This window comes from Leptosomus discolor, unplaced genomic scaffold (genome assembly GCF_034619465.1).
Source record: "Leptosomus discolor isolate bLepDis1 unplaced genomic scaffold, bLepDis1.hap2 HAP2_SCAFFOLD_93, whole genome shotgun sequence".
In the NCBI taxonomy this organism is placed as follows: Eukaryota; Metazoa; Chordata; class Aves; order Leptosomiformes; family Leptosomidae; genus Leptosomus; species Leptosomus discolor.
The window spans coordinates 48,407-61,044 of NW_028237874.1; the positions used below are offsets into that span (position 1 = coordinate 48,407).

Below are 12,638 nucleotides of genomic sequence, written 5' to 3' on the forward strand. Positions count from 1 at the left end.
GCCAATTATACAATTTTAACTTTCTCTAGAGTTTCATATATGATAGGAAAAGATCAGTGAAATAATACATCCCCCACATGGTTTTACTCATTAAAAAGAAAAAAAAAAAAAAAAATTCAAATCCCCAGGGCTGCAACAGGTGAGGCCACCGAACAGGACTGGCAGATGCGCTAAGGCTTCTGGCTGTACCAAAGCACGCAGAGGAACACTTTTTAATCGTATCTCGACCGTTGCAACCGAGAATGTAAAGACCAGCGACGCCATCCACTTTTGGAACACCTGCTGTGCTTCAGTCTTCGGAAACAAATTGACTTTGCTGTTGTTTTGTTTTTCAAAAGAGGGCAAAAAGTCTCACTGCTCATGACTTCTACAGCCAAGCACACAGAGTCCGACAGGCAATTCGTACAACGCAATTTCTTTGAAGGAGAAAGATTTCCATTCCGGGAAAATCCCTTTTCCAACTGAAATCAAAGTTACGCACTGCAGGACAACGGTCTCTGGTCCCTCAGCTTCGCTTCCAGAGGGCTGGGGATCCGCGTCCATCCTCAGCAGAAACCACATCAACTAACCTGATTACTCCTGCAGTTGCCACGTTCCTCCTCATCGCCTACAGAAAAAAAAAAAAACACACACACCACTGACAGCGGTAGTTGTCACACGGGTCACCACAGACCTCCTCGAAACACCCTCCTCCTCAAAAGGAACGTGGTCTTCCGCTCAACTGCTCCGCACAGATTCCCGTGTTGGACGCTGCAGCTGTCATCGCTTGCGGCACCTAAGGTAGCAACAGACAGAGAAATACCGTCACACTTGGGAGAAATCACCAGCCCCACGCTCCTCCTTGCTGCTCCTTAGCTCACCACCTCAAAAGCTCACCCAACTCCAAAGGCAGCTGCGTAACACCTGCACAACCGCACAGAAACGCTTGACCGAGCTGCCGCAGGACGCTCCACTCTCGGACGCCAGCCCGGCTGACAACTGCCTCGCCTCCTCAGGCCGCTGGTCGGTGCGCAGCTTCGCCCCTCCGAGGCTACGTGCGTGACCTGCGAAAGCCAAAACAAAAGGCACGTGCTGAGATACCGCCCGAAACCACAGCCTGCCCGTGCCCATTCCCCTCTCCTACTCCTCTACTTCGGCCGCCCACCACCCTACCTCTGCCAGCTGCCGCGTTGAGGCTCGGGTACCACCTGTAAAACACAACCAATAAGGGATGCTTATAAACTTCACGAACAACACAACGCCTGAAAAGTAACTGCGCTGCTGCAGCCCACCAGTCCCAGCTCGCCTCGCCCCAGCGACCCGCAGTGCCGATACCCCGCTTCGCTCACTGCTTCGCGCCTTTGCAATACAACAAACCTACCAAGACCTGTCAGCTGCTCACACAGCCATCGGCCGCATCTGCCCGCCAACACCGCGCGCCGACCCACCTTCTTAGGGCCGCTCCCCTGCCCCTCCTCTAACCCTTTGGCGCACGACTCGTCTCACTGCATCTGAAAACGGCATCGAACAAGTCACCCGGATGCGGAGCAACAGCTTAACGGTTCCGGAGATCTCCTTTCCATGTAGGAATACCCTCTAGACTCCAAGAACAGCCGGCCAGCCATCACAGAAAACCAAAGCCAAAGCAACACCTGGCCCTAAGCGTACGACCCTTAACACCTTCCACCCCGGAAGTCAAACGCCGCGGCCTCTGACGAAAAGATACGGCCGCGGCCACAACTGCAACGGTGGATGCATGAGAAGCTGGACCCCAAGACCCAACATCCACAGGATGCAGAGAAGTCGTCGTCCCAGAAGAGGGCTCCGTGAGAACAGACCGCTCGACAGCGGATACCCCAGCGCATCCTGGACCACCCGTCACCTTCTCGGACACGAGACGTGCTGGACAGATCTGCGTGTGGAGCTTCTCGCACGAGATGGGGAGCGCTCGGTCGGCGGTACACCGGTGAGTCGAGGAGCACGAGACCCTCGGTGCGGCTACCGATGCGCCCGCCTACCGCAAAAGAATAAACCGCCGGAGCATCGAGATCCCATTAATGTGCAGTATAGCGCACACGGAACAAGCACCACCGACCGCCTCTTTACCACTAAACCCCTCGAGGAATCACAGCGGCAGTCGGCTGACAGAAAAACCATGGCAGCTGAAAGATCTAACACAGGCACCTTACAACCTTACAGAAACCGGTGCTAAACACACAACAGGTGAAAAACAACATGGAAACGTAACTGCCGTGACCGGCACTACGACACGTCTCATTGGGCGCGTCATGAAAAATTCAGAAACGGAGTAACGGGAAGGCTCGCGTGCCCAGGCCTACGACAGAAGACAGACCCCGGCTGGAGACTGTTACCAGCACAAAGAACACAGACCCTCTTCTCTGAGAAGTTCTGGGGAAGATGCCTTCTCGAGAAACGCTCAAGCTCCGTATACAGGCGAGTACAAGATGCTCACCCTAACCCCTGCTGGACAATCTCATCATCCGTCCTATTAAGAGAGAAAAAACAGCGTAGATCAAGACATCAGCAACTTACACAGCATGCAGTAAAAATGGTGGGGAAAAAAACCAAGGTTCCATCTCCCATAGTCAGGAATTCCAGAAAAACGCAATGCATCTAAAATTTAAAAAAAAAAAAAGGCAGGCTATTAAACCATTTTGCCACCCCCAAACCCTCAGCGGAAAACCGCCAGCCAGAAACAACAAAAACAACTGCATACAAGGGTACTTCCTACTATGCCTACAGCCAAACCTCAGCTGGTCTCGAAACTCTTCCCTCACACCGACGCCTCCGCTTCTCGCCGTGACCAAACCCCTGATGCCCGTGCAGCCCAGCTGGCTCCAAGAGCTGCCGCCAGCAACCGGACCAGCGGAGCGCCCGCACCGCAGCAGCCCCGGAGCAGAACGGGCTCCCTGTGCAGAGGCCAGGGCTCGTACACCCGGGGCCCTGCTCACCGCCCTTCCTGCAATCCCCCGCAAAAGGGGCTGGGGCGACCCCCAGCAGACACAAGGGCGGCCAGAGGAGCAGCGGGGAGTTTCCTCACCTGCCTCCGTGTTATGGGGTACAAAGCACTGAGCAAAGACAGGGACCCGTACCGCAAAGGACGACACCTGCTCTTCTACTGCATCTGCGGCACCAGCAACGTGACCGGGCAGGGAATTAAACTAACGGAACCACTTTAGCTGGGAGAACAAGGACACAAACCTGAGCCAAATGCAGTCAGCAACATTCCCGAGGAGGAACTGGCAACCGAGTCCTCAGCGCTGCCCCGGGAGACATAAAGAACAGCCAACTGTTGTCCACAGCAACGACCACCCCTTTCCCCAGGCAGGAACCCCTCCTTCTGCAGGAGCTCCTGGGGACGCCCCCTCCTGCCCCAGTCCAATGCTAATGGCACCCGCGCTTATGGGGCAATAAAGCACGTTCGCGGGTCAGCTTGCTGCCGCGAGGGCACGGTCTGGGGTGGTCGGGGGCTACGGGACAGGTGCTGGAGCTGTGGTCAGCTGCATGGGGCGCGCAGGCTGGAGCACTTTTCCAGGGGGTGGGAAGGCCTCCAGGTGCCCGGAGGCAGCCATCTGCCCCTCTTCCTCCATCCTCTCCACTAGCTCACAAAACCCCTGGGAGCTGCCCTGACAGGGCCCGACGTCTGCTGTCGGCACTCTCGGGCAGGCGTGCCCTAGCAGCACCATCCCCTGGGGCTGCGGCCCCGTGACACAGAGCGGCCATCGCCATCAGCCTCGCTGGCTCCCTCCGGGGCTCCTCCGGCCCCAGCCCGCAGCTGCAGCCATGGCCCCTTACCCCCGCTGTGTACCTGCTCCCCTGGACTCTCTGACTGCCGCTCAGCGAGTACAAAGGAGACAGAGCGAGGGTTTATTTGCAAACGCATCTAAGTGCCAGGAACACGCCTGCTCTGGGGCTCAGAGCCCGTCCACTCACCCTTCCCTGGGACCGCTTGGCAGTCCACACTGGGGCAGTGGGTACGGAGAATGAAAACACAGCCATGGGGAGCTGGGCAGAAGAACAGAAAGAGAAAAATAAGGTGAGGGAGAGGAACCAAGGAGCAGAGAAAAAGAGGTACCGGGAAAAGAACAGAGAGGGGGAGACACAGATAAAGAAAGGACACAGAGTCCTGCAGGGACATGGTGCAAGGAAAACACGGTCAGGGAGCCGGGCGGGTGAAAAGAGCGTGCCCACCAGCCCTGTGCCCAGAGGGCAGCAGCGGCCTTTCCTCACGGGGAGGTGGCAGCGGGCACGGTGGCCCCATCCCACAGGCCCTGCAGCATCGCGCGGCCGTTACCGGCGGCGCCCACCAGCAGGACGGCCTGCTGCTCGCCGGATGCAGCGCTGAGCATGGCGCCCGAGCTGGACGCCCGCAGGCAGCCGCGCAGCCCTGGCAACGAGCCCACAGCTCGTGTGGCGGCTGTGGCGAGGGCTGAGCCATGCCGCAGAAACAGGGGGCCATCACTCGACCCCTGCAGTGCAGCACCTCCTCCCCTGGGCTCCCTCACAGCCCCTCACCTGCTGTGAAGGGACTGCAAACGCAGCCGGGAGGGCAAAGGAGACGGTGAACGTTTCTTCAGTCATGCAGGTAGCGGGTGCAGCGAGAGCACCTGAGGCAGGGAACAGGATGGCGAGCGAAGGACAGGGACAGGGAGCCCGACAGGTGGAGAAAGAAGCAGCAGGGAGAGAAGAAGAGAGGCAGCAGATAGAGGGAGAAGGGAGCAGGGCAGAGACCGACAAAGGAGGATGGAGATGCAGGAAAAACCTGCGACGGGCAGCACGACAGAGAGGAAGGAAAGAAGAACAGGGGCAGGAAGCTGGACCGAGACACATGGAGAAAGACAACAAAGAACAAGGCAGAGAGGGAGGATGAAACAACAGGGACAGGGAGCCAAGACAGCCAACGATGGAGGGAAGGGGCGGGGGTGGGGGGAACAACAACATGGTACAAACCACAGAGCTACACACTACAGGTGGAAGAATTAAGAAATAGGGACGGGGAGCCAGAAAAAAAAAAAAAAAGATGGAGAGCAAAAAGTATAGCGATGCATACAAAAAGAAGGAAGGGAATATTAAAATAGCGTCATCAGGGAGCCAGAGAAAGCGAGATGGAGAAAGGACAAAAGCAACAGGCTACAGGGCAGAGAGGGAGGAACTCATGAGCAGCAACAGAGCTCCGGCCAGAGAGAGACGGAAAAAAGTATAAGACTGCATGGGCTGCAGGGCAGAGAAGGAAAAATTGACCAACAGGGACAGGGGACCAGACAGAGCGTGATCGAGAACAGAAAAAAATAGCAGCACGCTACAGGGAAGAGGAATTCAAGAACAGGGACTGGGAGCTGGACCTGGACAAAGAGCAGAAAAAAAAACCCCACGAAACAGCGATAGGCTATGAGACAAATAGGGAGGAAATAAAAACCAGCAGCAGGGAGCCAGACAGAAGAAACTGAGAAACACAGACAAATAGCTTGGGGCTACGGGACAGAGACCGTGGAATGAAAAGGCAGAGAGAGGGAGCCAGACAGAGAGCAGGGGGAAAATCCAGACAGGCTACGGAGGGGCAGAAGGAGGAATTAAAATCTGGGGACAGGGAGTTGAATAGAGAGGGATGGCGACAGCAGAGAATAGCAGCGGGTGCAGGAGTAAGAGGGAGAAAATAATCAATAGGGACAGGGAGCTGGATACAGAGGGATGAAGAAAGGCAAAAATAGGGGTGGGGTAGAGGGCAGAGAGTAAGAATTAAAAAATGGGGGCACTGAGACAGACATACAGATGGAGAAAAGAGAAAAGCGACAGGCCACACAGCAAAGGAGGAGGAATCAAAAAACACGGACAGGAAGTGCGAAAGTGAGAAGGGGCTGGGGGTAGAAGGCAGGGGACTCCAGGACACAGGACACCTGACAGGCAACAGGACAGAGAGGGAGGAATTAAAAGGGAGGGACTGGGAGCTGGGAGAGGGGGAGAAAGAAAAAGAATCACGGCACGCTACAGGGCTTAGAAGGAAGAAACTGAACAACAGGGACAGGGAAACGGCCAAAGAGAGCCCAAAGAAAGAAAATGTGCCGATGGGCTACAGGACAGAGAGGGAGGAGTGAAAAAACAGGGAGCCAGAGCCAGGCACAGAGAGATCGAGACAGAAAAAACAGCCAGGAGCAACGAGGCGGGGCGGGGGGAAGATGCGAGGATCTGGAGCCAGAGAGAGAAACAGCAAAAGAAAATGGCAGCGACAAGCTCCAGGGAGGAATGAAAAGACAGAGATGAGGGGCCGGACCCAGTGTGACACACACAGGAAGCACAGCAACAGCTGGAGGGCAGAGAGGGAAGAATTAAAACACAGGGACAGGGGGCCAGAGGTGGGGTGGGGAGACAGATAAAGGGGGAGGGGGCGGACAGAAAGACAGGCTACAGGGAGAAGCAGGAGGAATTAAAAAAATGGGATCCAGATCCAGAGAGAAGGAGAAGGCAGCACAATCACCACAGGCTACAGGGCCCAGAAGGAAGAAACTGAAAAACAGGGAAGCGGGAGCCATCCAGAGAGAGATATGAAGAAAGGGAAGATAGCAGGGAGCCGCCCCACGGCAGCAAGGGAAGGATTAAAAAGGTGGGGCAGGGAGCCGGACGGGGAGCGATGGAGAAAGAAACAAGCCCCTCGATGGGCTACAGGACAGAGAGGGAGCAACTGAAGACTCGGGAAAAGGAGCGGGACAGAGAATGGAAAAACAGCGACGGGCCACAGGGCAGAGGGAGGAATCACATATGTGGGGAGAGGGAACCGGCCAGAGAGAGAGGAGGACAGACAGACAACAGCACTGGGCTACAGGGCCAGGAGGAAGAAACTGAAAAATGGGGACCGAGAGCCGGGAACAGGAGAGATGCAGAAACACCAAATCGCAACAGGCCACAGGACAGAGAGGGAAGAAATAAACATCTGGGATCAGGAGCAACCTACAGAGAGACATCAGGAAATGGAAGTTTCAAGAACAATGCGTACGAGGCAGAGAGGAAGGCATTTTTTAAAGTGGGTAAAGACAGGGACAGAGACACAGAGAACGAGAAAGCAAGGATGGGCTGCGAGACAGACAGGGAGGAATTGAAAAATCCCGGCAGGGAGCCGGACAGGGCAAGACAGCAAAAGGAATGAAATTGCGACGCAAACTTCGAAAGTGACAGGCTGCAGGGCAGAGAGGGAGGAATTTAAAAAAACCCAGATCTTGTGCTGGACCGAGAGAGACTGAGCAAATAAAAATGGTGAGGCCTAAGAGAGCACAGAGGAAGGAATTAAACAACAGGGACAGAGAGCCAGACAGAGAAAAGTCCTGACAGGCTTCCAGAGAGAGGGGGGAACTGAAACCTAGAGACCAGGAGCTGGACAGAGAGAGACCGAGAAAGCTTAAAAAAAAACCAAAAAAAAACCCGACAAAACTGCATCGGGCTACTGGGCAGAGAAGGAGAGTTTGAGAACAGAGATCATGTGATGGACAGAGAGCGAGGGGGAAAGGAAAGAAGCGACAAGGGACACAGCACAGAGGAAGGAAGGAAGAAAGAGGGACAGGGGGCCGAACAAACCGAGACAGCAAAAGACAGACATAGCAACAGGCGAGAGGGAAGACTTAGAAAAATAGGGACAGGGAACAAGACAGGCGAGATGGAGAAAGGAAAAAATACTAACAGGGGACAGGACAGAGAAGGAGGAATTCAAAACAAGGAGCAGGGTAAAGAGAGATGGAGAATGAAACAGACTGGCAGTGTGCTACAGAGCCGAGAAGGAAGACCTCGACCAACAGGGACAGCGAGCCGGACAGACAGAGCCAGAGACAGCAAAAATACCGACTGGCTACAGGACCGAGAGGGTGGAGTGCAAACAGTGTCTGGGAGCTGGACAGAGACGAAGAAAGAATAAATAGCCACCGGCTGCACAGCGGAGAGAGGGAGGACCTAAAAGATGAAGACAGGGAGCTGCTCAGAGGGAGATGGAGAGAGCGGGTACAGGGGCTGGGGGGGGGGGGGGGGGCAGGGATCACAGGGACACACAAGTGGGGCGATGGGGCCCCAAGGGCCCAGGACTCACCGCATCTCTTGCTCTCAGTGCTGCTGGGAGAATTTGATCGTTCAGACGTTTCCTTCTCTTCCTCTCCTCCCTTCCTCTCCTGTAGCTCCGGTCACATGGTGGTTCTCCACCTAAAAGATTACATGGCTGTCTCAACTCTTGCGAGACAAGGCTTCCTAGACATGTAGCCTCGCTCGCTCGTGCGTCACACGGCCGTACCGCACCTTGGGTTACGCACATGGACCCTCCAGTGCACACTGGCAGGCTCGGTGTTGCCTGCAGCAGGAGGCAGCTGCCGGCCGGCCTTCAATTTCTTCTTCTTTACCTTTCTCTGGCCTCTCCAGCTTCAGCCGCAGCAGCTCCTGTCCGCTGCCCACAGCCAGCAAGCACTCTGCCCAACCCCTTTTGCCGTGACAAGAGCGAGGCCAGGCAGAGACAACCCAGGCAAGCCTGAGGCAGGTGCAGACAACAGCATCCCCAGGGAAGGAAGGGACAATTGTGCCCTCAGTGCAGCCTCTGGGAGACAGAAAGAAGAAGCAGTGACCATTATTGACCGTAGATCACCCCTGGCCAAATCGCCTCCTTCCACAGCAGCTTCTGGAGATGCTGCTTTTTCCCTGCACTGCAGCTAATGGCACCCACTTTAACGCAGAATCAAGTGCATTCGAGGGCCAGCTTGCTGCCATCACAACAGGGTGACCTGGGGCTGCGAGACAGGCTGCAGGGGAGGTGCTGGAGCTGGGGGCAGCTGCGCGGGGCGAGCGGGGCCGGGGGAGCTCTGTGGAGTCGGAGAGGCGCCCGGTGCCTGCGCCTGGAGGGGCGTCGGCCTCCTTCCCCTCTTCCCTCCCACCAGCTCCCGGGAGCTCCCCGGGGCTGCCTTGACCCGGCTCGCCCCGAGCAGACCGGCAGCCCGCCGCAGCACGGGCTTGGAGGCTTCCCGTCCCGCCGCCCCCCCCTCAGCGGCCAGCAGAGACCCCCGCACCCGCCGAAGGGGCTCGCTCGCCTCACCGCCGGCCTCAGATCTCACCCGCCGCCATGCTGCTCCGCGCATGCGCCAGCCGCCGACGGCGCGCTGTAGGGGCCACAGCTGGCGCGCGACCGCCGCGCTGCAGGACCGCGCTTCGGCCACGCGGCGGCAGCAGCAGCGACCGCCGGGCGGCGCGTGCCCGGGGCAGCACCGGCGCTGCAGCCCCGCGCGCTGCGCGCCGAGCGCCCGCCGGCCCCGCGCCCCTGGGCCGGCAGCGGCGCGACCCGACCGGGAGGCAGCGGCCAGCGCCGGGCACCGCCCCGCGGCATCGCATGGCCGTTACCGGCGGGCGGCAACGTGGAGGCACGAGGCGCCAGTGCGCATGCCCTGCTCCTAAGCTGCAGTACCGAAATTTGGCCGCTGGGTGGTTGCAGCGAGCACGGCAACCCCCTCTCCTGCGCATGCGTTCCGCCCGTGCTGTAGTACCCAGTTTTGGCCGCCGGGCGGCAGCACCATCTCACTGATGCGATCCTCAGCCTCAGTAGGGTGAGCGACGACAGGTCTCTCGTCCCGGTTTACGCCGTCGAGAGGCAGTAACAACTCCGGGTACAGTTCTCTGCCCTTTTCCCACTCCCAGCCCAGGCTGTGATATTCATTGCCTTGTACCAAAAAGTGTGCGAGTGGCTCAAGCATTTCAGCCTTTTGCATTTAACTCCTTTGTAAGTCTGCTGGTTGTTTCTCTCCATGCCCCCACCCAATTACCTTATGGAGAAGCAGCCCAGGGAACCCGTGGAACAGTTCTTTTTTTTTAACCCTGGACTAAGGCCCAGGGATTGCTGTACCGGTCTGCATGTGGCATCAGGGTTGTGCGAGTGACAGCAGCAAGTCAACACATGCTGGAAAGAGATTTAAAAAAAAATAAGGCAACACAAACGGCATCCTGAAGGCAGGAGAGAAGAGACTGAAAGCTGCTTTATGTGAGAGCCGCAACTAAGTTTAGCAGGAAACAGCATGTCCGAGCAGACCAGATCCAAGTGGCTGAGCTGCAAATAAGCGATTCGATCCTGGGGCTTTGTTGTTTGCATCTTTCCTCACCTCTGTGCCATCAGTAATCTGTGCTCCTAATCCTCTATGCACACAAGACTTCCTTAGATAAAAGACACAATGTTACTTATGATCCTGTCCTCCAGCGCGCAAAGTGATTAGACACGAAACGGGGAAAGCAGAGAGGCATGTTGGTACATTACAAGTCCTTGGCAGATGACCATAGAGCCCTGCAGTTTCCATCTTCGCTCTGTACAGGAGCGTATCTCTGTACAGGAGCATATCTCCGCACTTCTTGCCGCTTCTGCCACCAAGCACTTTGCTGCCTGAAACACACAATACTTGGTAGGCTGGATGGGCTGTTCTGCCACTATGTAGGGTGAGCAGCTCAGTTCCTTTGGCTGCCTAATTCTCATCCTTAAAACAATCACATCAACACTTGCTTGCTTTAATTAAGACCCCTTTAAATATCTGCTGGCCTACAAGCCATTTTCCATCAGCAACATAGCCGAAATACAGTGCTGGTAAACATCTAGCTGTTATCTTTGATGTCGAAAGGCTTTTGTAACTTGAAACCTTGATTGTTTTTGCTTCAAGACTGCAAGGCAAGAAATGTGCTTCTACTCGAACAAGCAAGACACCTGCCAAATGGCTGAGCACAGTGATACGTGGCTGCCTAAGACCAACACCTTTTTCTGCCAAAGCCAGAGCAGTTTCCTTGTGCAGAGCCATTGGCAGTGCAGAATGTACCTCAACTTTCCCTGCACCAGGTCCTCACAGAACAGCATCTTAGTTCGACTGGAACGTGCAGCAGCCTGTTGTCACCCCAGACCCATGCACTTGAGAAAGTGGCTGCCTGTAGAAGCAGCAGAACTGCTGCTGCCCAAAGGGCAAGGGTATGACTTGCCATAAAGCTCTGCAGACTGCCTGTCCCCTGTGCAGTCGATGACCTCGGCAGCCCATACACAGAGCAAAGCTAACAACCTGAGGAGTCACAGGGTGCAGCTGTTTCTGCAACAATCGAACTGTCCAGTCAAGCTGGACAGAGTCAGAGGTGAGAGAAAGGGGCCTACTGGGTGCCTCGAGAGGCAGAATTGCCTGTAGACTGTGCTGTGGCTGTTTCCTTCTTTGCCTTTGGCAGAGTTACTTCCCAGAGGTTGGGAGACAGCTATGCTTGCACAGCATGAGTATTGCTGCTTATGGTGCAAAAGGCACTATAAAGCAACAGTGAAGAACAAGGATGCCCTATCAAGCTGGTAGGAATAACACAGAAAGCCTAAAGCATCAGCCAGGCAGGGCTTGCAACTAACCTTGTGTTATGACTTATCCCCAGCTGGCAACTAAGCACCACACAACCACTCACTCACTTCCCCCCCAGCCCAGCAGGATGGGGGAAGGGAAGTGGAAAGGCAAAAGTGAGAGAACTTGTGGGTCGAGAGAAAAAGAGTTTAATAATAAAAAGAAACAACGATTACCAGACCCCACCCACCCGAAAAACTTGTAAGGAAAAGAAGAGGGAAAAAACCCAAAAGCACACCAGAAAAAATAAAACCCAAGAAAGACAAGAGATACAAATGAAAACAATTGCTCACCACCAACCGACCAATGCCCGGCCACTCCCAAGCAGTGTCCGCCCCCCGCAAACCTCCCCCCTAGTTTTATTACCAAACATGACATCATATGGTCTGGAACATCCCTCAAGTCAATTGGGGTCAGCTGTCCCAGCTGTACCCCCTCCCAACTCCTCGTACACCCCCAGCCTGCTTGCTGGCAGGCGCGTGAGGGGCAGAACAGCCCTTGGCACTGTGCAAGTGCTGCTCAGCAGTAACGAATCCATCCCTGGGTTACCAACATGTTTTCGGCACAAATCCAAAACACAGGTGGAAGAAGAGTGGGATGGGAGTGAGGTGCAGAGAAGTGGTGGTGGTGGGGTGTCAGAGTTTGGGCAGGGGGCAATGGGTGGATTGGGAGGTGCAGGTAGTGCCCTGAGGGTCTGGAGGAGGAGCGGTTATGGGGCAGGGGAGGTGCAGAATATGGGGGGAGAGAAGGGGAGTGGAGGCACAAGATAGGAGGGCAGGGGATGTGGGGGGCTTGTCACAGTGAAAAAAAACCACGTAGGGAAAAAACCTCGCGTGGTTGGGGGGGGCAGACATGGGGAGGGTCGGACATGTCTGGGTAGAAACATACATGGGGGAACATGTGTGGGGATGACCTACACCAGGGATAACCACATCGGATAACCCAGCTGAGATGACAACCAGTGATGCCCCTCAAACTCCTGGCATTTCACCTCAAATTTTCCCAAAACTGGGTGGGGGTTTTTTGCTTTTCCAAAATATTAAATTTGGGGGGTTTTTGGCACTTTTCTACAACATAAAAATTGGTGGTTCTTGCTTTCCACTTTGTGCATGAAATTTTTTTTTTTTTTTTTTACTTTCCAGCTGCACAAATCCAGGCGGATTTGGCTTTCCAGGAAGACCTAAATTGAGGGTCTTTTTCCCCAAAATTGGTTGGGTTTTTTTTTCCCCATTGCAGGCCCAGAATCAGGGGTTTGGGTGTATTTTTGCACCATGGCAGCAGCTC

At 55.4% G+C, this 12,638-nt stretch overlaps 1 protein-coding gene across 6 annotated transcripts; it reads right to left on the bottom strand.

Moving 5' to 3' along the window:
- Positions 1-184: 184 nt before the first annotated feature.
- Positions 185-11,695, bottom strand: LOC147412547 (uncharacterized). Of its 6 annotated transcripts, none has more exons than XR_015184190.1 (7): positions 9,774-11,695; positions 8,269-8,560; positions 8,066-8,175; positions 3,934-4,005; positions 877-1,043; positions 570-775; positions 185-461 (listed from the first exon to the last, which is right to left on the bottom strand). XR_015184190.1 is itself a non-coding variant. In XM_086481261.1 (7 exons), the coding sequence occupies exons 4-7, from the start codon at positions 2,574-2,576 to the stop codon at positions 695-697; spliced, it is 327 nt and encodes a 108-aa protein (XP_086337387.1). In that variant the 5' UTR covers positions 2,577-2,613; positions 8,066-8,175; positions 8,370-8,560; positions 9,774-11,695; the 3' UTR covers positions 185-694. The 6 variants fall into 6 exon arrangements, 5 of the variants coding, with proteins under 5 accessions (XP_086337387.1, XP_086337386.1, XP_086337389.1 ...); XM_086481261.1 differs by lacking the exon at positions 3,934-4,005 and adding exons at positions 1,153-1,187; positions 2,533-2,613 and having other exon boundaries at positions 185-775; positions 8,370-8,560; XM_086481260.1 differs by lacking the exon at positions 3,934-4,005 and adding exons at positions 1,153-1,187; positions 2,533-2,613 and having other exon boundaries at positions 185-775.
- Between the last annotated feature and the right edge of the window lie 943 nt (positions 11,696-12,638).